Source organism: Calypte anna, chromosome 5A (assembly GCF_003957555.1).
Source record: "Calypte anna isolate BGI_N300 chromosome 5A, bCalAnn1_v1.p, whole genome shotgun sequence".
In the NCBI taxonomy this organism is placed as follows: Eukaryota; Metazoa; Chordata; class Aves; order Apodiformes; family Trochilidae; genus Calypte; species Calypte anna.
Genome location: NC_044251.1, coordinates 7,214,527 through 7,238,737, shown reverse-complemented (window position 1 = coordinate 7,238,737; position 24,211 = coordinate 7,214,527). Strand labels below are relative to the sequence as shown.

The following is a 24,211-nucleotide window of genomic DNA, read 5'->3' as shown; positions in this document are numbered from 1 at the left end:
AGTTTTACACGGTGCCTCCTGGAGAGGGGAAAGGGGGGGGGGGGGGGGGGAACACCTCTAACCCACAGCCTTTGGGGCAGCTCCAACACTTTGCTGGGCAAAGCAGAGTTTTTTTGGGGGGGTTTTGTGGGGCGAGGCGGGCGCTTGGCTGGAGGGTTTGTAGTTTTTTGGTCTGAGCTGATTTTTGCTGGCAGCAAAAGGGTTGTTTCAGGCTCTCCTGGGTCAGTTTGCCCCTCAGTGGGCAGCTGAGGGTCTGGTTGGTGTGGGGTGATGCCCGGGCATCTCCTCCCCTCCTGGGCTGGGGGTGGTGTAGGACACAGTGTCCCTGCACCACTGCTGGGGGTCATCCCCAAGCCAGGCTGAACCCCATAGCTAGTTAGCATTAATAGGATGCTAAACACCCCCACCCCAAATGAAAAAACCCTATGTGGGTTCCCACTGGGTGCAAAAAGCAGCAGCAGAAAAAAAAAATCTGATCCTTCTGCCAGCTGAGCACATGGTGCAGCTCAAGAGCATCCTCCTGGAGCAGGTTTGATGCCCGAGGCATCTGTCTGCTTTTCTTCTACCTTTTCTTGGCACAGCCACTGCACAGCCCAGCTGCAGGCCAGTCCCAAATCCCCCTCCTTTGATCTGCAGATTCCAAGTCCCTGGTGCTGACCCGGTTCCTCCTGGGGCTGGGGAGGCCCCGCTGTGTACAGAGGGGTGGGGAGCAGGTAGGGAGCAGAGGGCTGGCTCTGCCTGAGGCTGGGGCCAACATGTGCCAGGCAGATGGATGGGGCTCTTCCCCCAGCCTGGCAAAGGCTCCACACCTGCCCTGCCAGCTTGGGGACAGCTTGGGAACAAGGTCCAAAAGGGATGCTCAGATCTGCAGTGACCTCCAGAGCCATCAGCCTGGGCTGGGGTCCCCTTGGACCCCCCCTCAGACCTGCTGGAAACACAGGGAGGGTTCCCAGAGGGGCAGCCAAGGTGGAGCAGGGTGCCCGGCATGGATTTTTTTCCTCTGCTTCTCCTCATTCACACATTGAATTGAGCTGGATTGGAGGAAAAAAATTGCTTTAAACTGTGTAATTCCCAAACTGCAACCCCCCAGGACTGGTGGGCTGGGAAGCTGTGGCAAACCAGTTCATGGGGATGGAAGGAAGAGTGTCCCAGCACTGGTGCTGAGGGCACTGGGGATGCTCCAAAGGCTGGCAGTGAGCCACACCTGCCCTGCCAGCTTGGGGACAGCTTGGGAACAGCTTGGGAACAAGGTCCAAAAGGGATGCTCAGATCTGCAGTGATCTCTGGCACCATCAGCCTGGGCTGGGGTCCCTTTGGACTCCTCTCCAGAGTGTCCCCTGTCCCAGCACTGGTTCTGAAGGCACTGGGGATGCTCCAAACGCTGACAGTGAGCCACTGCCCCAAAATGCTACGTGAACCACTTTTTAAAGTTCTCCTCTGGTCCAAATCCTTTGAGGCTGTTTGGTATCTTGCAATCAGGTTTCTCCAAACCTCCAGAGTGCTCCGGGGAAAACACAGCAGGCAGGGCAATGGATAATGCAAAGGAAAAAAACCAAAAAAACCAACAAACAAACCAACTAATCCTAAGTATTTCCTGGCTTCCTCAATTGTAGAGGGCATCTGCTTTTACATGGCAGATCTAAAAGACAACAGAAGTCCTTTTCCTTTCATTGCCTATCACCTTGAGTCAGGAGAGGCTGGGACAGGTCAGTGCAGTGTGTCCTCTGGAGTCAGGATGCAATCCTTAGCACAGGGAGAAACAAGGACTGTGGGAATGCCATGTATCTGACTGCTGCAAACAGTGCTTTGATGGGCCCTGCTCTACCCAGCCAGCCCTATAAAAATGCATGGGACAGAAAATGTTTCATCTCTCCATAAACATTCAGCCATTCTTCCACCTAAATCCATGTGCATCCCCAGCTGGGGGATGAAGAAGCCAGGAGCAGCCTCTGTCCCAAGGAAAGCAGGAGGCTCCCCCTCCCTGTCCCACAGCTGCCACCCTGGCACCCAGCAGGTGCTGACCTTCTGCTGATGCCACCAAGCCCCAGGTCCCCAAACAGGGTGATGGGCTGAGCCAGAACCTCCCCCAGCACCCCCTGCCCATGGCTGGATGGTCCCCTGACCACGAGGGCTGCATCACTGTATTCATCCTCCCTCCAAGTCAAAGAAAAAGGTGATTTTTTTTTTTTCCCCTCTCCTTCCTACTCACCCATGTCCAGCCTGGCAGCAGGGGAGAGCTTCCCAACACAGATGCTGCTCCCACTCTCCTCTGGCAGCCTCACAGCATCTGTTCTGCTCATCTCTGGCCCTGCTACCCTCCTCCCTCTGCTAAGTCCCCATCTGTCTGTCTGTCTGTCTGTCTCCAGGACCCCATCCTTCTGCCACGGGCCAGCCTGTCTCCCCTCTTCCTGGAGATGGCCACCGGCCCTTTGCTTTTCAGCCTGGAAGAACAGAGACAGAATTCATCCTGGAGTGCTGAAACTGGACACCATTTTATCAGTGGCCTGGAATGGGAAATTGGAGCCTGGGATGAGAGAATTGAATAACTTGAGCTTGTTTTCATTTCATGTTTAATTTCCTGCAGGCTTAGCTCAGTCTTTCCGCTCCTTCCACCAGCCTCCCAGGGTTTTATGGGGGAAAAGGGATCAAGATATATTACTTCTTGCTTTGCTTCTTTTTTCTTTTCTCTTCTTCTTTTCTCTTTCCTCTTTTCTTCTCTTCTCTTGCTCTTCTTTTTTCTTTTTTTCCCTTTTCTCTCTTCTTTTCTCTTTTCTTTTTTTCTCTTTTCTCTCTTCTCTCTTCTCCTCTTCTCTCCTCTCCTCTTCTCTTCTCTTCTCTTCTCTTCTCTTCTCTTCACTTCTCTTCTCTTCTCTTCTCATCTTCTCTCTCTTCGCTTCACTTCGCTTTTTTTTGCTTTTTTTCTTTCCCAAGGCAGTCATTTTGCTACAGCAGAGTTTAACATTTCCCTCTCCCTTTCATGCCCCCAACACACCACGGGGTCACTGTCAAAACCATTTCATTGAGAGGAGCCCCAGCAGCCATCAGGCTGGCTCTGAGGGGGCTGCCAGGGAGGTTTTATTCCCTGTCAAAGCCTCTGCCAGCCCCATCTCTCTCTCCTCTGCAGCAGGACAGGCCAGGGGGCAGGGATGCTCACAGCCCAGGAGAGATGAGCAGCCAGGGGAGCCCAAGGTCATTACACACATTGTGTCTATGCCTTTAGTGCCACTGCCTCAGACATCTGCTGCAGCCCTGGATGGTCTGGAAGAAGCTCAGGAGCTCTTTTTGGGGCTTTTCAGCCCCAGCCTTGGAAGAAGAGGAGAAAGGACTGGGATGTGCAACTGTGTAGTGGTTTAATATTGCCTGGAAACAAGCTCAAGGGGGACAGGGAGGGAAAAGGATGCCTGGCATCACAGGGGGAATTAATTTGGGTGTTGGTGGGCACTGATGGCCAGAACCAAGGCAAGCAGAGAAATGAAGCAGGAGTGGGGCCAGGCTGTGGGATGCCACTGCTCTGTGTCCCCTCCTCATCCCTGCTGCTGCTGGCATGGGCTCTTCCCCAGGCACTGAGACCTCCAGCAGCTATTTCACTAATTAAGCATAAGCTTGGGAAAGGGATAGAAAAAAAAAAAGCCAAACTCAGAGCTTCCAATTGCCTGTCTGGGGTCCCCATCTGCTCCTGTCTGCAGACTGGTGACCAGTGGCACTCCCCAGGGAGCCAAACCTGGGCAGAGGGGATGGATGGATGGATGGATGGATGGGGGATGGATGGATGGATGGATGATGGATGGGGGGATGGATGGATGGATGGATGGATGGGGAGATAGATGGGGGGATGGATGGATGGGGGATGGATGGGGGGATGGATGGGGGGATGGATGGAAGGAAGGATGGGGGGATGGATGGATGGATGGATGGATGGGGGGATGGATGGGGGGATGGATGGGGGGATGGGGGAATGGATGGATGGATGGATGGGGGGATGGATGGATGGAAGGAAGGATGGGGGTATGGATGGATGGGGGGATGGATGGGGGGATGGGGGAATGGATGGATGGATGGATGGATGGATGGGGGGATGGATGGATGGAAGGAAGGATGGGGGTATGGATGGATGGGGATTATATGGGGGGATGGATGGATGGATGGATGGGGGGATGGATGGGGGGATGGGGGAATGGATGGATGGATGACCTCCAGCCAAAGGCTGGCTCAGCCATGGGAAGGGGTATCACAACCCACACCTCACCTTCCTGCCACTCTGCTGTGCTCTCTCCAGCTTTGCAGGTAGCTGAAGTTGGCCTCCAGGGAATTGTCCCAGGACACTTGCCATCCCTTAGAGGACTGTACCTTCCTTGGGAGAGGCTCAGCAGGGCTGTGCCCAGAGCCCCTGCCAGCTTGGTGGGAAGTGTCTGAATCCATAGTGGTAATTTGGCTTGCAGGAGGAAAGAAGTAAGAGGCTTGTGGCTTTATCTGTGCTTTTCACACTCTGTCTTGGCCCTGGTTGGGCCCTTGCAGGAGGTGTTTTTCCCATCATCAGCCTCCTGGGCTGCTGCCCCATGCCTGTGCCTGCTCCTTGGCTGGGAGCTGATGTCCCTGGGAGCTGCAGCATTGGCATGAGGAGGTCTCTGCAGAGCAGAACTGCCCAGGAGGGGTGGGAGGAGGCCAAAGCAAAGCTTAAACAAGCTCAAACACAACCCAGGGCTGGAGACAGGAGCTGGCCTGATTCACAAAGTCTTTACCTAGCCCCAGAAGCCTCCCTGGTGGGAAGCACAGCCCTGGGTCACCCCAGCCTGCATCCCAGTGCCTCTGGGGGGGTTGTGACCACTGTGCCAAGGCTGAGCAGCTCCCTAGCCAGCAACCTCTCCTGGGAGCCCAGAGGAACCCCCCCAGTGCCTGCCCAACCAGCAGACGTGGGGATCCATCCTGGTTCTCACTCCCCAGGCTGCTTGGGGAGGTGTGTGTGCCCTCAGCCTCACTGCTGTCCCGTGGAAAAGAGGGAAAAAAAGACCCTGAAATCATGGATGGTGAATTTGTGGCTATCATCTGCCTGGCCTGCCCTGGCTCTGCTGGATGGGGTGAGCTGGTTGCCCCCCCTGGCTCAGAGGCCAGCACCTCCATTTTCATGGAATTCCTGGATTCCAGGAATTTCACTGTGCAGCCCCATAACCCCATGCTGCTCCTGGAGACCCCCATCAGCACTTGTGATGCTCTGAGGGAATCCCAGGGCTCTATCCAGCAGGAATAGAGAGAGTTCGGAGTGGTGCCTCCCCCAGTGCTCAGCAGGGTAGGGGGGAGACTGGTGGATACTGGGATGCTTTCTGCTGACACACAGCCTGAAGAGAAACAGCTGTGGGCAAGGAGAACACACCAAGCCCTGCCAACCAATTTAGGCAAAACGGGCAAGAAAAATCCTGCAGCTCCTTGGAGCTGGAAGTAAAAGCAGGGAGGAAACTGGAATGATGCTGGCCTGGCTGCACAAGGAAGGGGCAGAGCAGAGGGCAAGCCAAGGCTGTCCAGGAGCTGGGAGTCTTCCCAGTGTCAAAGGACAACCAGATGCCTCCAAACATCATGCTGATGGAGGTTCTGGGGGTGGTGGAGCTGATAAACACCTTCAGAGGGAAGGCACAGGGTTAGCTGGGCTGGAAAAGGAGAGCCCAAGCTTCACTAAGACCTTTGCTGGAGGCATGGATGTCTGCTCCAAGCTGTGCTGCTCCTGTCTCCAAATGCTCTGCCCTCTGCCAGGCCTTCAGCTTAACCTGGGCTCAGTGGGAAAAGCAGGATCCAGAGGATCATTTACTCCTTCAGTCTGGAGTTTGGCTCTGCTGGACCAACCCAGGTTGGTTCCTGGGAGCTGGGACCTTGTGGAGGTGGAGGTGGGGAGGCTGCAACATTTTGTTTGACCCTTCTGCTTCTCTCAAGGTGGTGGAAGCACCTTTTTTTGGTTTTTTTTTTCTGCAAATGAGCAGGTTTCATGCAGTCTCAGTGTCTGCTTAAAGCAGGCAGCAAGAGCTGCCCCTCCTGCATCACCTCTCTGCTACTGAATGTCCTGCTCACTTCTGCATCCCCCATCTGGCCAGAAAGAGCTGTGAGAAAGCTTCATCCTCTTTAGGGCTGGCACTGCTTTTGGCTACAAGCAGTGCTTAGTGCCAAGGGAAGGCTGATGTCAGACATCTCCTGAAACCCCCCAGCCTGTGTTCAGGGCAGAGAGGTAACCCTCTCTGCCTGGGAGGCTGTTCCCACCTGGGCAATTGATGGTGAACAGACCCTGACACCCAGCAGCAGGATGGAGAAGCAGGAGGTGGATGCTTCAACCCCTGCAGTGAGCTGATTCCTCTGTAGGGCTCTGACACCAGGCTGTACCTGTCCTCAGGCAGAGGGTGCTGTGCTGGGACATCCTTTCCTTCTCACCTCCAGCAAGGGTGCTCTCTCAGGATGCTCTCTCATTTTTTTCCAGCAAATGAGCAGGTTTCATGCAGTCTCAGTGTCTGTTTCACCAAGCAGGCAGCAAGAGCTGCCCCTCCTGCATCACCTCTCTGCTACTGAATGTCCTGCTCACTTCTGCATCCCCATCTGGCTAGAAAGAGCTGTGAGAAGGCTTCCTCCCATTTAGCCTTCCTGAACCTGTGTCCCCTGATCAGCCTCCTGAAGATGGTGCTTTTGTTTAGGGTGAGAGTGAGGCTGACCTGCCTGTGAGCTCTGCAGCTCAGGACATCAGTTCTGATGCTGGGGGGTCAGGGATGGAGGTACCTTTCTGTCCTATCCTTCTGCCTGAGTGTACTGCAGAGGTGTGCCAGCCCTCAGCTGGTTTACTCTGGAGAAGAGGAGGCTCAGGGGAGACCTCATCACTCTCTACAACTCCCTGAAAGGAGGTTGGAGCCAGGCGGGGGTCAGGCTCTTCTCCATCAGTCAGACAAGAGGCCACGGGCTTCAGCTCTGCCAGGGGAGGTTTAGGTTGGATATTAGGAAAAAATCCTTTCCAGAGAGGGTGATCAGACATTGGAATGGGCTGCCCAGGGAGGGGGTGGATTCTCCATCCCTGGAGGTTTTCAAGAAGACATTGGATGTGGCACTCAGTGCCATGGGCTGGGAACCACGGGGGGAGGGAGTGGATCAAGGGTTGGACTTGATGATCTCAAAGGTCTCTTCCAACCCAAATCATTCTGTGATTCTACAGACTCTGGGTAGGGCTGTGGTGGGGCACAAAAAGGAATCTGTAGGACTGATTTCTCTCCCCCTTTAGAGAGCAGGGGCTCTGTTTGCAGCTCCCCCAGCCCCAGAGCATCCCCCTTTACCTGCACACGAGCCTCAGTGAGGTCTGTCCTCATGGCCAGCTGCTCCCTGGCATAGACATCTGGGTAGTGGGTCTTCTGGAAGACCTTCTCCAGCTCCTCCAGTTGGTAACTGGTGAAGGTGGTGCGGTTCCTCCTCTTCTTGCCCTTGTTGCTCTCCGTGTCAGCTTTATCCATGGGGCTGGGGAGGTCAGTGCTGGCCCTGTCCTGGGGCACTTTCACCCCAGGTTCCTTCACACTGAGGTAGCTGCTGTCCATGGCTGAAGGGTCAGAGCTGGGCTGCAGCTCAGCCTCTCCCAAGCTGCTCTCCTTACCTACTGGGATGGGAGAGGTGGGGAAAGGAAAGGGGAGGGAAGCAGAAAAAGGAGGGAGAGAAAAAGAAGGAGAGAGATGTAAACCCTTTTTATTGGTTATTTGCTATATTTGCTATATATATTTCCTGCACTTTGGCCACAACAACCCCACGGGGAGCTCCAGGCTGGGTAGAGAGTGGCAGAAAGGGACCTGGGAGTCTGGATTGTCAGGAAGCTGAACATGAGCCAGCAGTGTGCCCAGGTGGCCAAGAAGGCCAATGGCATCGTGGCCTGGATCAGGAACAGCATGGCCAGCAGGTCCAGGGAAGGGATTCTGCCCCTGTGCTTAGCCTTGGTGAGGCCACAGCTTGAGTCCTGTGTCCAGTTCTGGGCCCCTCAGCTCAGGAATGAGATTGAGGTGCTGGAGCAGGTCCAAAGGAGGGCAACCAGGCTGGTGAAGGGACTCGAGCACAGACCCTATGAGGAGAGGCTGAGGGATCTGGGGGTGTTCAGCCTGGAGAAGAGGAGGCTCAGGGGAGACCTCATCACTCTCTACAACTCCCTGAAAGGAGGTTGGAGCCAGGGGGGGGTTGGGCTCTTTTCCCAGGCAACTCTCAGCAAGACAAGAGGGCACGGTCTCAAGTTGTGCCAGGGGAGGTTTAGGTTGGATATTAGAAAGAATTTCTTTATGGAGAGGGTGATCAGACATTGGAATGGGCTGCCCAGGGAAGTAGTGGATTCTCTGTCCCTGGAGATATTTAAAGAGACTGGATGTGGCACTCAGTGCCATGGTCTAGCAACCGCAACAGTGGTTCAAGGGTTGGATTTGATGATCTCTGAGGTCCCTTCCAACCCAGCCAATTCTATGATTCTGTGATTCTATGATTCTATTTTTTTATTTGGTATTTATTGGTTAAAGCAGCAGTCTCCAGGGGCAGGTGGACTCTCTTTGATTTGAACATTTTGGGAAGATTTATCCTCCCTAGGTACCAAGATCAGTGTCCAGGCCAGTGGCTGCCACCTCCTCCCTGTACCTGCACTGTCTGCCTGCTCCATCCCTCCTGGGGGATGCAGCCAAAAGATATTTGGGCAGTGGCTTCCCCCTCAGCCTGGGTGAATTGGATGCCACAGCCTTGATACTTTTTAATTTCAAAAACTAACAATAATAAAACAGTTCCAGAAACTCTGCAGCAATGAGAGTCGGTAGAGATGGGTTAATAAATAATTGGGAGTATTCCAGGATTTTTTCCTCCATTTTTATTTCTTTTAAATATTTTTTTTATATATAATTTATGATGTTAGAAAGCTCAGTACATTTTCCCCTGTGTCTTTGTGCCTTCTTCACTCCCCGGTGCTCTGTGACTCCAGCAGCACCGAATGCCAAGATCTGAGGCTTTTCCTTGGGAACTCCCCTGTCGTTTATCTGCTGGAGATGTGCATCTGGAGGAGGAACCCTGCTTCCCTAGGAACAGATTCCCCAACCTCCAAGCAGTCCTGTTGACTGCTGAAATGAAACAAATTACATACATCTGCATATCGATGTGCCCAGACTTCCTGTAACTGGAGATGGTCTCAAAGTTGCAGTGCAAAGTTTGGGCTGCCTGTTTCTCATCAAACCTGGAGAGACCTGGAGTTATATATTGTGAGATATATTGGGAATATCTCCATGACAAGGAGCCAATGTGAGCATCCTTGCATCCTTACAAGCCCTTTGGTGCCTCCCTTAGTGCTCAGGACTCCATCCTTGCCCTTAGAGCAGTAGGAGGGTATTTTCTGCCTTTCCAGCTGAAATAGAAGGAAATTTTCTACCTTTCCAGCTGAAGCAGAAGGAGGAAATCTTCTACCTTTCCAGCTGAAGTAGGAGGAGGAGATTTTCTGCCTTTCCAGCTGAAATAGAAGGAAATTTTCTACATTTCCAGCTGAAGCAGAAGGAGGAAATTTTCTACCTTTCCAGCTGAATTAGGAGGATATTTTCTGCCTTTCCAGCTGAAGTAGGAGGATATTTTCTATCTTTCCAGCTGAAGCAGAAGGAGGAAATTTTCTACCTTTCCAGCTGAAGTAGGAGGAGGATATTTTCTGCCTTTCCAGCTGATGCCCTGCTCACCCAGTTCCTTGCCATCCTTCCAAACCATCAGCACTTCCCTGTATCAGTTGCCACTGAGCAGGGACAAACGGGCCCCCATCATCATGATGCTCTATTTTTTTAGGGCAGGAGAGCTGCCCATCCCATATCCCTAATCCACCTGGAAGGGCAATACCTTCCCAAGCTCACTGCACCTGGGAACCCCAGGGAGGAGGAAGGAGGGGGGAATGTGGTGCAGGAACCCCAGAGGATGGTGCAGGCACTCAGGGAGTGCCCAAGGTGTTCCAGGCAGCACAGTGCTCTGCTGGAACAGAATCAGCACCTGAACTCCCAAGCACAATATTTGGATTCACAATATGGATCTGCTTGGGGGTTTTTTTGTTTGTTTTTTTTCCTCAAGGGTGCTATTTTGGGAGGGAGCTGAAGTAAAACCTTGATGTACAGTCTTAACCGTGAAGTTTTAACCATGTCAGCCTGGCAAGGGAGAGTGGGATGCTTCAAATACACAAGTTTGGGCTCAGGTTGAAATGATAGATCTTGTCCTACAACCTATGGAACCTTTGTGATAGACTGCTCCATGTACAGAAAGGTTGGGCAGAGGCTGGAGAGGGTCTCTAATCTGTGGGGGAAAAAATAAGGTCATTGAGAAAGAAATTTAGAGCTCTGGTACCTTAAAATACCTCCTGAACATCCATTCTGCATGAGAAGGCAGAGCAAGTGGCCAGCTAGAAGCCAGGAGCATTCTTCCCTTTCAAGCCCTATTTTCAGAAGTCAGCTAGGGGCCCTCTCATTTTCCCAGAGATGCAGAAGGATTTGAAGTGAGAACAAGCAAGAATGTAGCATCCATTTTTCAAAAATCATTCATGTGCAATTAATAATTCTCTATTAAAAATGGGAACAATATATTGTGTCCAGTTTTGGTCCCTGCTGTACAAAAAGGATGGGGAGAGGCTGGAGAGGGACCAGAGAAGAGCCATGAGGGTGATCAGAGGAGTGGAGCACCTGGGATGTGAGGAGAGGCTGAGAAACTGTGTCTGTTCATCCTGGAGAAGAGAAGGCTGAGGGGAGACCTTCTGCCCATGTTCAGGACTTGCAGGGCAGCTCCAAAGCAGCTGGAGACTCCCTGTGTCCAAGGAGTCCCATGGACAAGACGAGGGGCAATGGGCACAAGGTGCTCCTGGGGAGATTCCATTGGAACACAAGAGGGAAATTTGTCCCCATGAGGACAGTCAGACCTTGGAATGGTCTCCCAGGGGAAGGGGGGGATTCCCCCACTTGGGAAAGTTGGAAGTCTCAGCTCCAGGGGGTGCTGGGACATCTCCTGCAAACAATAAGATGAGAAGGGTTGGACCAGGGCATCCTGGAGGTCCCTTCCAACCTCACATCCTGGGATTTATATAGAAAAATGCCAGAGCAAACCTAGTTGGAATAGCAGTACAATTATTCAATATTTCTCTATAGAAATCACGATTCAAAAGTAAAAATCTGAGTTACATCCCCCATACAGACAACTATGTGGGAATTTTAAGAGTTAATCCACAAAAGCAATGCAGTCCAAGTAAAATCATGGTCACTTGCCTTAGGCTGAAGGGCTTTCTGAAATATTTTCATGTTTTACAGAAGATGAGATTAAAAGCCCCTTTCAGAATAAGCTGGTTGTGTTGTAGCTATTGCTCAACAAGGACCCCTCCAAGAAAAGCAGGAGTGCAGGGATTGTAGAGAGTGCTCATAATATCAGCATCCCACTTTTATGCCTAAAAAATGGGAATCTCCCCTGTCCATCCCAAGATATCTGTGACCTCTGTGGTCATTTCATGGTGCCTCTCCTTGCCTGCACAGCTGTGCTCTGAGTTTTACTTTTCATTGAAATAAAAAGTGAAGCAGAAGCTATTTATTTCATAAGTTCTTTTTTTTTTTTTTTTTTTTTTTAACAAACAAACCCAACAAACCTCTAGCACAGGTATTTAAGAAATCAATATCATGAATAAATATCAGAAATAAATATCTGGCTCTAAATATCACTCTCTCAACTCTTGCTTCAATTTTGCTTAGCTGGGGTTTGGGCAGTGTATTCTGCAGTTTTTACCAAGGCAGATTTACACCACAGCCCAGCCAGCACACCCCCAGGGCCTGGCTGCCCACAGGACCCTTATCTAGTCCTTGTCATCTTGCCTTAACACATGCTGAAGCCATTATACCTATTATATATATATATACATACACATTATATATATTACCAAGTTGTCTTTGGCAGCCTTCTGCCTCCTGCCTGTCAGTGACACCAAGACATCAGCTCAGAGGCTATAATTAAAAAAAAAAAATCCCCATTTTGGGTTATATATGATTTTATATATATATATATATATATATATATATACATACATATATTTAGATAGATATAGATATAGATGACATAGATGATATAGATATAGTTATAGATGATATATAGATGATATAGATATAGATATAGATGATATAAAGATATAGATGATAGATATATAGATATAGTGATATAGATGATATAGATACAGATATATAGATGATATAGGTATATATATAGATGATATAGATGATACAGATATAGATATAGGTATAGGTATAGATGGTATAGATATAGATGAGATAGAGATAGAGATAGAGATAGAGATAGAGATAGAGATAGAGATAGAGATAGAGAGAGATGATATAGATATAGATGGTATAGATATAGATGATATAGATATAGAGATAGTGATACAGTTGATATAGATATAGATATAGATATATAGATGATATAGGTATATATATAGATTATATAGATCATATAGATGATATAGATATAGAGATAGTGATACAGATGATATAGATATAGATATATAGATGATATAGATATATATATAGATTATATAGATTATATAGATAATACAGATATAGGTATAGGTATAGATGGTATAGATATAGATGATATAGATATAGATATATAGATTATATAGATACAGATATAGATACAGATATAGATATAGATATAGATATAGATATAGATAGATGATATAGATATAGATATAGATATAGATATAGATATAGATATAGATATAGATATAGATATAGATATAGATATAGATATAGCTGGATTTTTGACATGGAAGGTCCCAACCTTTAGTTTCATTGCCCTGCAGGGAGTGAGCTCTCCTGCAGTCTGCAGGTGCAGGGAGGAGCTTAGAGATGTTGAGAGGAGCCCCAGGATGCTGGGGCTGCAGCTGACATCAGTGGTTTTAGTAGCACTGATCAGATTCCTCATCCCACCTTCACTCCTGGGCCCAACTTAAATGCTCAGCTGGGCAGAATTCATCTCAGCTGCAGGAGGTGGAAGCCTACATAAGACCCAAGGCACCAGCATCATTCTGGGATGTGGTTATCCTGGTTGGAATATCCCCATTTCATCTCATTTTTGTGTCCAGCCCACTAGCACTTCCCTTGAGTCTGCATAAAGCAGAGCAGCTCCTGAAATATGCAAATAAATTCCCTGATCTCAGCCAGATTTGGGGTTTCTTGCAGAGTAATATGGAATTCTATATTCTGGAATATGCTCCATGCATGGCAGGCACTGCTTTCCCTCTGCACTGAGAAGAACAGGGCACTAAATGGACCCTTCTGCATGGGCAATGTCCATGATGAGCCTGCCCAGAGATGCTGAAGGGAGGGAACTGGTGAACCACACAGACTGAAAATCCCTGGGAAAAACCTGGCCTCCTGCTGGAGCCCATTCCAGAGCAAAATTCCTACAGAAACCCTACTCAGACACAGGGGAAAAGGAGTTTTTCCCACTGCTCTGCCCCTCCTGATCACACCTAGGACCCCTCTCATCCAGGAGAGGTTTTGGGTTTTTTTTTTCTGAGTATAGAGCAAGAGCAACAGCAGGGAAAGGAGCAGAAAAATCTCCAAAATTCCCTCTAAGTCGGTCTGAGGACACTGCCAAAGGTGAGACACAGCCCTTGTAGCCAAAAGAAAAGAGGAAAGAGGAAAGAGGAAAGAGGAAAAAAGAGACAAGAGAAAAAAGAAAAAAAAAGATACAGGAAAAAAGAAGAAAAAAGGAAAGAGAAAAGAGAAAGAAGAGAGAAAAGAGGAAAGAGAAAAGAAAAAAGGAAAAAGAAAAGAGAAAAGAGAAGAAAGAAATAAGAAGAGAAAAAGAAAAAAGAAGAGAAAAGAAAAAAGAGAAAAGAGAAAAAAGAGGAAAAAGAAAAAGAAAAAAGAAAAAAGAAAAAAGAAAAAAGAAAAGAGAAAAAAGATAAAAGATGAGAAAGAGAAAAGAGAAAAGAGAAAAGAGAAAAGAGAAAACAAAAAGAGGCAAGAGAAAAAAGATAAAGGAAAAAAGAAGAAAAAAGGAAAGATAAAAGAGAAAGAAGAAAAGAGAAGAAAGAAGAAAGAAAAAAGGAAAAAGAAAAGAGAACAGAAAAGAGAAGAAATAAAATAGAGAAAAAAGAAAAAGAAGAAAATAGAAAAGAAAAAAGAGAAAAGAGAAAAAAGAAAAGAGAAAAAGAAGAAAAAAGGAAAGATAAAAGAGGAAAAAGAAAAAAGAAAACAGGAAAGAGAAAAGAGAAAAAAAGAAAACAGAAAAGAGACAAGAGAAAAAGAAAAGAGAAAAAGAAGAAAAAAGGTAAAAAGAAAAAAGATAAAAGAGGAAAAAGAAAGAAAAGAGGAAAGAGAAAAGAGAAAAAAGAGAAAAAAAGAAGAAAAAAGAAAAGAGAAAAGAAGAAAAAAAAGAAAGAAAAAAGAAAAAGAAGAAAAAAGAAAAAAGAAGAAAAAAGAGAAAAAAGGGAAAAGAAAAAAAATAAAGAAGAGAAAAGAAGAAAAAGAAAAGAGAAGATAGAAGAAAGAAAGAAGGAAAAAGAAAAGAGAATAGAGAAAGAGAAGAAAGAAATAAGAAAAAAGAAAAAAGAAAAAAGAAAAAAGGGGAAAAAAAGAAAAAAAAGATAAGAGAAAAAAAGAAAAAAGAAAAAAGAAAAAAAGAAAAAAGAGAAAAAAGAGAAAAAAGAGAAAAAAGAGAAAAAAGAGAAAAAAGGAAAAGAAAACAGAAAAAGGAAAAAGAATAAAAAGAAAAAAGAAAAGAGAAGAAAGAAGAAAGAAAAGAAAAAAGAAAAAAGAAAAAAGGAAAAAGGAAAAAGGAAAAAGGAAAAAGAAAAGAGAAAGAAGAAAGAAAAGAGAAAAACAAGAAAAAGAAGAAAAAGATAAAAGAAAAAATTAGAAAAAAAGAAGAGAAAAAAGAAAGAAAAAAGAAAAGAGGCAAGAGAAGAAAGAAGAGAGAAAAGAAAAAAGAAAAGAGGGAAAAAAGAAAAGAGAAAAAAGAAAAAAGAAAAGAAAACAGAAAAAAGAAAAGAGGCAAGAGAAGAAAGAAGAGAGAAAAGAAAAAAGAAAAGAGGGAAAAAAGAAAAGAGAAAAAAGAAAAAAGAAAAGAAAACAGAAAAAAGAAAAGAGGCAAGAGAAAAAAGAAAACAAAAAGATAAAGGAAAAAAGAAGAAAAAAGAAAGGGAAAAGAGAAAAAAAAAAGAGAGAAAAGGGGAAAGAGGAAAGAGAATAGAGAAGAAAGAAAAAAGGAAAAATTAAAGAGAACAGAGAAAAGTGAAGAAAGAAATAAGAAAAGAGAAAAAAGAAAAAAATAGAAAAGAAAAAAGAGAAAAGAGAAAAAAAGAAAAAAGAAAACAGAGGAAAAAGAAAACAGAAAAGAGAAAAGAGAAAAAAAGAAAAAGAAAAGAAGAAAAAGAGAAAATGGAAAAAGAAGAGAAAAGAAAAGATAAAAGAGGAAAAAGAAAAAAGAAAAGAGGAAAGAGAAAAGAGAAAAAGAAAAAAGAGAAAAAAGAAAAAAGAGGAAAGAGAAGAAAGAGAAAAGAGAAAAGAGAGAAAAAAAGGAGAAAGAAGAAAAAGATAAAAGAAAAGAGTAAAAAAAGAAAAAAGAAAGAAGAAAAAAGAGAAAAGGGAAAGAGGAAGAAAATGTGCCATTGCCTCAGCAGGAGAAACCATGACACTGCTGTGCTGGTTTCCTCACTGCTGAATGGGAAAGGGGATTCCTGACACTGTTGTGAGCCCAGGGATCTTGGCTCTTCCTGAGGAACCCCCCAGGAATTCCTCACTGCTCTGCCTCTCCCTCACACCTGAACACCCCGAGATCCGCTGTGCCAGGGGCAGCTCTCCCAGTGACACTGGGGGGTGGTGACAGCCACAGCTGAAGGCCAAGCAGAGACTCAGGAGAGCCCACAGAGGGGTCCTGAGGTTGGGCAGACACAGGTTCTCAGCATGCAAAGTCCTGCTTCAAAGTGTGATGGGCAAGATGGGTCAACTGCTGCATCTGACAAGTCACCCTGGCACCTCTGAACCCACAGATCACCAGTGTCTGTCTGCCATGGCAACTGGGGAGGAAGGCAAGGGGCAGAAAAGGGTCTGAAAGGGCTTCCAGTTTCTCTTTAGCACTGAATTTGATGATCATAGAATCACAGAATCATAGAATCAGCTGGGTTGGAAGGGACCTCAGAGATCATCAAGTCCAACCCTCGATCCTCTCCCACTGTTGCGGTTCCCAGCCCATGGCACTGAGTGCCACATCCAGGCTCTTTTTAAATATCTCCAGACACGGAGAATCCACTACTTCCCTGGGCAGCCCATTCCAATGTCTGATCACCCTCTCTGTAAAGAAATTCTTTCTAATATCCAACCTAAACCTCCCCTGGCACAACTTCAGACCGTGCCCTCTTGTCTTGCTGAGAGTTGCCTGGGAAAAGAGACCAGTCTATTCTTTCCTAAGAAAAATGCACTGTCTGTCCATGGCCATGGTCACCTGAGGGTCTTGGCTTTTCTCAAGTTCTCCAGAGCCAGATGAGCACCTAAATGCTGTAAGGCCTGGCTCGGTGCTGAACAAAAGATGAGAAATAGGACAAGAGAAAATGGGAGAGCTCATAAGTACATTGAAAAAAAAAAATCACCATCACTAATATAGGGCAAAGTATTGAATGGGGTCACCTCAGTCACAGACTCATATCCACACCAATTTATTACATATATATAATATATATAATTATATATATATATATATATATACACACCAAATGTAATATATATAATATATATACCCAGGCCAATTTATTAGGATTGAAGCCCCTTGCCCAGGGAAGCTGTGGCTGCCCCATCCCTGGCAGTGTCTCAGGTCAGGTTGGATGGGGCTTGGAGCAACCTGGGCTGGTGGGAGGTGTCCCTGCCCATGCAGGGGTTGGCACTGGGGGAGCTTTAAGATCCCTTCCAACCCAAACCAGTCTGGGATTGCCAGATTCTATCATTGCCTTTGCATAATGAAATGCTGGGGGATGCTGAGATGTGAGTGGCAGATGAAGGTGATGCAGGGCTTACCACTAAGCTCTCCCTCTGAAAGGAAGAGCATAAACTTCCCCATCGGATGCAGATTTATGGATTCATCTTAACCTCATCCATGCCCTTTGGCCACTGCAGGCATCGGAAAAGTTCCCTGGCCTGAGCACTGCCAGACAAAAAAGAGCTCTTCGTGTGAACTGGCTTCTCCTCTGGGGCTTTTCAGGACCAGTCCCTCCCTCCCCTCTTCCCCACAACAATTCCCCTCTAATTCCCCTCCAGGGCTGAGCACCCACTCCATCAGGAGAGGGGGAGGCACAAGGCACTGCTGCACCCAGACACCTCCTCAAGCCTCTTCCAGGGCCATGGCAAGGGACAGCAGAGAGAAATCACCCAGTGGCACTCGGGAGAGCTGGGGGGACCCTTTTATCAGCTGGTGGGGAGGGTTGGTGGGGCAGAAGCAGCTGAAGGGAACCAAACCTTGCTCTTGTCTGGCTATGGTGCAGTTTAACTCCCTGATGAGTGATTCACCCTCATCCTATGTGCCTGTGTCCTGACAGAACACCCCTCATGTCACCCCCATCCTATGTGCCTGTTCCTACCAGGACACCCCTCATGTCACCCCCATCCTATGTGTCTGTGCCTGTTCCTACCAGGACACTCCTTGTGTCACCCCCATCCTGTGTGCCTGTGCCTGCCAGAACATCCCTCATGTCACCCCCATCCTATGTGCCTGTTCCTACCAGGACACCCCTTGTGTCACCCCCATCCTGTGTGCCTGTGCCTGCCAGGACACCCCTCATGTCACCCCCATCCTATGTGCCTGTGCCTGTGCCTGCCAGGACACCCCTCATGTCACCCCCATTCTATGTGCCTGTGCCTGCCAGAACACCCCTCATGTCACCCCCATCCTATGTGCCTGTGCCTGTTCCTACCAGGACACCCCTCCTGTCCCTCCATCCCCCTGCCTCTCTCCCTGCCTTCTCCTGCCTGTCTGCTTTTCCAAAGGAACCTCTCTCTTTCCAGCAGAGGCATTGCTGTAGTTCAGCTGCCTCCCAGAGGTGACTTCCAGCTGCCTCCTTTTCCTGCTGCCGGGATAAGAGCACAAGGATCCTGCAGGATGCTCTGTGCCATTTTGTCACAAGCTGAGCGAGGCCTCAGCTGCCTCTCCCTGCACTGGGGAGTCCTGGTTCAAACTGAGTGACAGGAACACTTCAAAAGCCTGGCAGGACTGGATAGAGAGGATTCTGAGCAGGCTCTGCCCAGCCAGCTTGCATCCCTCATCCTGCAGCCCTCATCCTGCATCCTTCATCCTGCATCCCTCATCCTGCAGCCCTCATCCTGCAGCCCCCATCCTGCAGCCCCCATCCTGCAGCCCTCATCCTGCATCCTTCATCCTGCATCCCTCATCCTGCATCCCTCATCCTGCATCCTTCATCCTGCATCCTTCATCCTGCATCCCTCATCCTGCAGCCCCCATCCTGCCCAGCCTTGCAGCATTTCCATGTCCCTGGACATCTCATGCTCCCTGATTTGGACCCCCAAGCATCCCCATGAAGAAAATCTTGGGGATTTGGTCTGGATGAGCCACTGCAGCAGCCCCTTGCTCCCCAAGTGCAGCCTGTCTGGGGGGGAGGTTTGGGTCCCACCATTTTTTTCTCGGGAACTGGAAAGCAGCAGTGATGGGAAAGCTGAAGGAAAAAAAACCAGAAAACACCCCGAAGTTGGCTGAATCTCACCAAACCACAGAAAGGGGTGAGTTTAAACCCTGGGCCAAAGTTTTGGGCCGGGTTCTTTAGGAAAACAGTTCTCTTCTTCAGTTCTGCAGAGCTGATTAGTGAAGAAAGGGACAGAGGAGGGAAGAAAAATATTCAGCTTTCCCCAAACCTCCTCATTTTTGGAAAGACCCCTAAAACTTATTTCCATTCAGACTATGCATTGCAAAGCTCAAAGCCTGGGATTTGCTAACATTCCTACAACCACTAGGTTTTCAGAAGTATTCCAGGAAGAAAATTAGGTTTCTGGGCAGCAAAACCCAGTCACTGAGGCTGGGTGACAGGCTGGCATCAGCTCTTACTTGCAGGGAGAGAAAGAGGACAGCAAAATCACAGACTGAGGCAAGAAGCAAACTGGAACCAAACTGGGAACTTGCCAACCAAGAAAAAAACCCAAATAACTAACAACAAACCTGAGAGGGGCAGCTTCTTTCCCCCATAACCTATACACTCCTTACTCCATTGCTCAGGTGCAAAAACAAAAAAACCCCCAAAACTCCCTGCTGTGGGGTTTTGATGGGGCTGGTGCTGCAGTCCTATGGGTTTGTTTTTTCCTGCTGGAGCCCAGGGAGAGGGGGAATCCTCTGTCCCCATAATCTGAGGGCACTGCCTACTATCCAGGGGCTGTTGTCCTTGGTCCCCATGAGCATCACCTGCAGCACAAGGCATGGGTGGTGGCCTAAAGGTCCCACTGACTCCAGGAGAGATGTGTTGAGGTATTAGGGGGGCACAGAGGTGCTACATGGCCTGGCCATGAACCTCAGCATCTCTGTGCTATAGCTAGGGAGAAAGGGAAAAGAAAGGCAAATCTGTTTAAGACTGCCCTGTCTGGAAAGCCCAATTGCCCCTTAGACAGTCTAACCAAAATATTAATTTAAATTGCTCCAAACACCTCAGTTTTCTTATATGTATCCCCAAAGAGTGGCATAAAATGGCTACAAAAAGGACTCCATTAACCTCTGCTGCCCTCTGCATTAGAGGACCATATTTCAGCTCTAGTTAAACTGAAGTTTAATACACTCTTGGCCTCTGTAGGACCCTTCCAGCCTCTGCACCAGTCACTCTGCCCTTGCATCCATTGCCCCAAACATCCATTTGCCCCAAAAAGCATCCCCCAAGGTGAGGAACCATCAGCACTGCTCCAGCTTCCAAGAGGAGTTCACCACCAGTTGCAGGTACCACACTTTACCACCTTGCATTTCCTTCTGCTGGGGTGATGGAGCAGAGGGAAAAGGTGTCTGAAACTCTCCCCTGTGCACTTTAATTTCTGTAGGGTTAGCTCCACCAGTCTTCAGATCAGAGGACAGAGAAGTTGGAGGCTCCCCCTGGGAACCAGAGTAATCAAAGTCTTCTGGATGCTGCTGTGCTTGGGAAAATCTCAGGAAACCCCACGTGCTTCACAGCTGAAGTGCAATGCTTTCTTCATCCAAATATATATAAATATATATATATATATATATATATAAAGTGCAGCTCAATAATCTCCTCTTAATGAAGTTTTGCCAGCTTATCAAGGAGTAAAAACAATACTACACGACTTGGGCAATGACTCTCATGAGACCTTTGTGCAAGAGCCCAAGCATCTGGTTTGCAAAGGCAAGGGATGAAAATGATTTACAGGAGCAGCAAGGCAAAGGTTTATTGATAATGAGGCACAAAGAGGAAATGGGATGAAAGTGCCTAAGATTCCTCTGCTAAATGAATAATGAGAAGTATTCACAGCCAGCAACTTCAGCTTTTCATTTTGGGTTGAGAATAGCAAGATGCAGGGCAAATGGCAGTTATTAAGGAAAAAAAAAATCCATTAGGTAGCGCTGAACAAGGAAAACATCCCCAAAGTGTGCTCTCACTTGCAAAGGGGAGCTGGGAATTGCTCAGAGGGTAAACTGTGCTTGCCTGGTAATTCAGAGGGCTATGCACTCCGAGGCCTGAGAAGAAGGATTTTGTTTCACTTGAGGACTATTTCGCCTTGCAACACCTTTTATTGTCACCAGGGGTAAAAAAGAAAGAAGTGGCTTTGCACCAAGCACAAGAATTTGACCTTTACTTTTTTCTCCATCCCTGTGGTTCACATCTGGGTTCAAAGCCAGGGGTGCATTAGGTGGTGACTGAACCAGGACAAGATATGAATCTCCCACCATCCCCTGCAACAATTAAACTCTTTATAAAGCCAACTCTTTATAAAGGGACCAAATTTTTCTGGGGACAGACTGGACCAGAGAGGTCCATTTGCCCCTCATGCTGCCTGGAGCAAGTGTGAGCAGTGCTGGAGTTCAGCTGCCTCTGCCAGCTGGGAGGGAACCCTTGGTGCTCAGCACAAGGACACTCAATACAAGGACCAAAGATGTCTGCAGGACACAGGAAAACAAGCAGTGACAGCAAAAGGATTTTGTCTCTTCCCTCTGATTGCTTTTCTAAAATATTTCATAGAGTCACAGAACGTCAGGTAGGAAGGGACCTCCAGGATGCCCTGGTCCAACCCTTCTCATCTTATTGTTTCTAGGAGATGTCCCAGCACCCCCTGGAGCTGAGATTCCAACTTTCCCAAGTGGGGGAATCCACCCATTCCCCTGGGAGACCATTCCAAGGTCTGACTGTCCTCATGGGGACAAATTTCCCTCTTGTGTTCCAATGGAATCTCCCCAGGAGCACCTTGTGCCCATTGCCCCTCGTCTTGTCCATGGGACTCCTTGGACACAGGGAGTCTCCAGCTGCTTTGGAGCTGCCCTGCAAGTCCTGAACATGGGCAGAAGGGCTCCCCTCAGCCTTCTCCTCTCCATTTCTTGGTTCCTGGGTCCTTGGGATGATAGAAACTGCATCTCTACTGCCAGTGAGATGGCATCCAGCCATCCAGCACATGAGGCCAACCCTTACAGGGACACCCTGCTCAGCAGTGCCTCTTGGGTTTCCTCCAGCATCCACCAAACAATATCAGAGGTTTGCACAGAGATGCCTGAGCCACAAGGAGCCTGGTGAGGTGAAGCAGCCTCTGATATTCACATTGTACAGATGGCAAACCGAGGCTGAGAGCCACCAAGCTCAGAACAACTGCTCTGATATACCCAGGCCTGAGTTTTAAAAAGGACTTGGTCGTGCCTAATATTTTTGCAGCTTGGACATAAAGGTCCTGTTGGCATCAGTGTGAGTCTCAGGTGCCCTAAATAATGCAGAGCCTTTGTATCTTTGCCACCTAGTCCTAAGCCCCCCTTATTCAGACCATTCTGCCACATCTAGATTTCTAATCCCAGCTTTTCTTGGGTCTATAGCTACATCAAACCATGTGCTCCCCTCCTTTGCCTGGGTCCTGGATCCTCTACCAGGGCCACTGCACAAAAGGAATGTTCAGACCTGGCTGGAAACATGCCCAGAACGTGGGAAATCTGCAGTGTATTTAGGTGTGAAAATGAAAGCTGTTGTTGCTGAGTGAAAACCACAGCTGAGAATCACAGCTCCTTAAGGTTTGCTCTTGGACAATTTTTCAAAAAGAAAGGCTCATTTCTGACCCAAAGAACAGCTCCACTGCAAGGCTGATGTCTTGCTCCACACCACAGTGCACCAGAACTTTGGAAAAATTACATCCTTGGGTTTTTTCAGACATGGAGAAAGCAAAAATGTGGGGTTTTTAAGATAGGTTCTTGCAAACAACTTAACTGATTCAGATAAACCTTTAAAAAAATATAGTATTATAAAACCAACCAGAGGCCAATGACTGCTGTGGGTGCTTTTAAGCCAAACTGTTAAATTTTGATGAAGTTAGAAGCAACTGGATTCTGGTAGGAATTGTCTGACACAAATAACAGAGGTGCTGGTAACACACTTCCTAACAGAGAGCAAAATAAAAAAATCATGGGTCTTGGACACGGCGAACACTGGATGATTACATGGAAGACTGGATGATTACATGGAAGACTGGATGATTACATGGAAGACTGGATGATTACATGAAAGACTGGATGATTACATGAAAGATGATGACTAAAACCAGCCTGAATTAAAAATTGTATCCACAACAGCTCAGCTCATATCTACTTTTGCATTTCTTTCTGGTTAACACGTCAGGATGGGATCATACTGTCATGACTGCAAATGACAGCTAAACATCACCAAATATTCACAGAAATCATCTTTATCAGCTCGCAAGAAAGGAGTTTTTGCCCCAGAAACCTCCTGCTACCCGTGATGCTCACCCAACCATGGTGAAGCCCAGGGAACAGAGAGGGCTTCTATGTGTCCACCATGTAGTTATCTTCTGCTCACACCTCAGATCACCTTTTTGCTACCCCCTTCTTGCACCACCTGGCACTCGTGCACCATCCCCTGACCAGAGACATCATCCCAGCCCCAGCCAGAGAGATTGGGGATGATGTCTCTCTGGGGCCCAACCAGACCTCAAAAAATCCCAGCTTGCTCACAGACAATTTACAAACCTAACACCAGAGGCATTCATTCCTCCTGCCCTGCCTGCCAAAACACTCCTTTAAAGTTCTAGTGTTTTCCCAGATTCCTGCTCTACCCCTGGGTGTCCATGTTCTGACACAACCCCCAGCTCAGAAAGGTTCTGCCTACAAAAAATTCCCCTCACACACCAGAACCAGAGCTTTGAGGTTTAAAATTTACCTTTTCTAGCACATGGAAAGAGCAACTGCAGAAGAAAATACCCATTCATCAACCCTGGGCTGGAATCAAGAGAGATGTGGTGAAAGCATCAGGGAGGTTCTGGTTCAGAGGTTCCTAAAGGAGGCTTTCCAAGGCTGCTTCTCACCTGCACTTTCCTCCTCCACTCTTTAGAAATAAAGCTTATCTGCAGAGGGCTGGGGAGACTGAAATTTGGACAAGAATAGATAAACTTTTCCAATGTCTGAGGACTCCTGGGATTTGCAGGGTGAGCACCTGGCCCTGGCTTCCCAAAGCATCCCCAGCTCTCAGGCTCAGAGGCTCTGCAAGGGAAGATGCTGGGGGCATCCCTCCTTCTCCTCTCAAACCAAGGGTTCTGAGTGCTGTTTTCTTGCATTTAGTATCTCACCATCCTTTTGGGACTTCCCAAGAGGCAAATGTGTCTGTAAGAGAATATGTGATTTCTGCTACCACTTGTTTTCTTCAGAAGGCTCTGAGGAGAAAGGAATCCAGTCAGCTGTAAATAATGGGGTTCCAAACTACAAAATTCCTCCAGTGAACATGGTAGCTGCCAACAAGCCAGGGTTTTAGAGCCTGAGTTTTAGTGCTGGGGAAACTGAGGAAGATTTCCATCCCAAAGAAGGGGTCAGAGAGCTGCTCTGCTCTGCCTGCCAGTACCAAGAGGCTTGCCTGGAATTAGGTGCTCTCTGAGTAATGGCAGCTTGTGTCCCCTCTTGGCTTAAATCACAATTTTTTTCCCCATTGACACCTCCTGAGGCTTTCTAAACAGGGTTAGTATGACTGCTATGCAGCCCAATTTGCCTCAAA

General features: G+C 47.6%; 1 protein-coding gene across 1 annotated transcript in view; it reads right to left on the bottom strand.

Annotated features, from left to right (window-relative positions):
• ALX4 (ALX homeobox 4) overlaps positions 1–24,211 on the bottom strand; it is a 40,688-nt gene that overhangs the window by 4,334 nt on the left and 12,143 nt on the right. Inside the window, exon 2 of the mRNA XM_030452328.1 lies at positions 7,293–7,603. Within this exon, the coding sequence (XP_030308188.1) occupies positions 7,293–7,603 (311 nt within the window). The remainder of the gene's footprint in view (positions 1–7,292; positions 7,604–24,211) is intronic.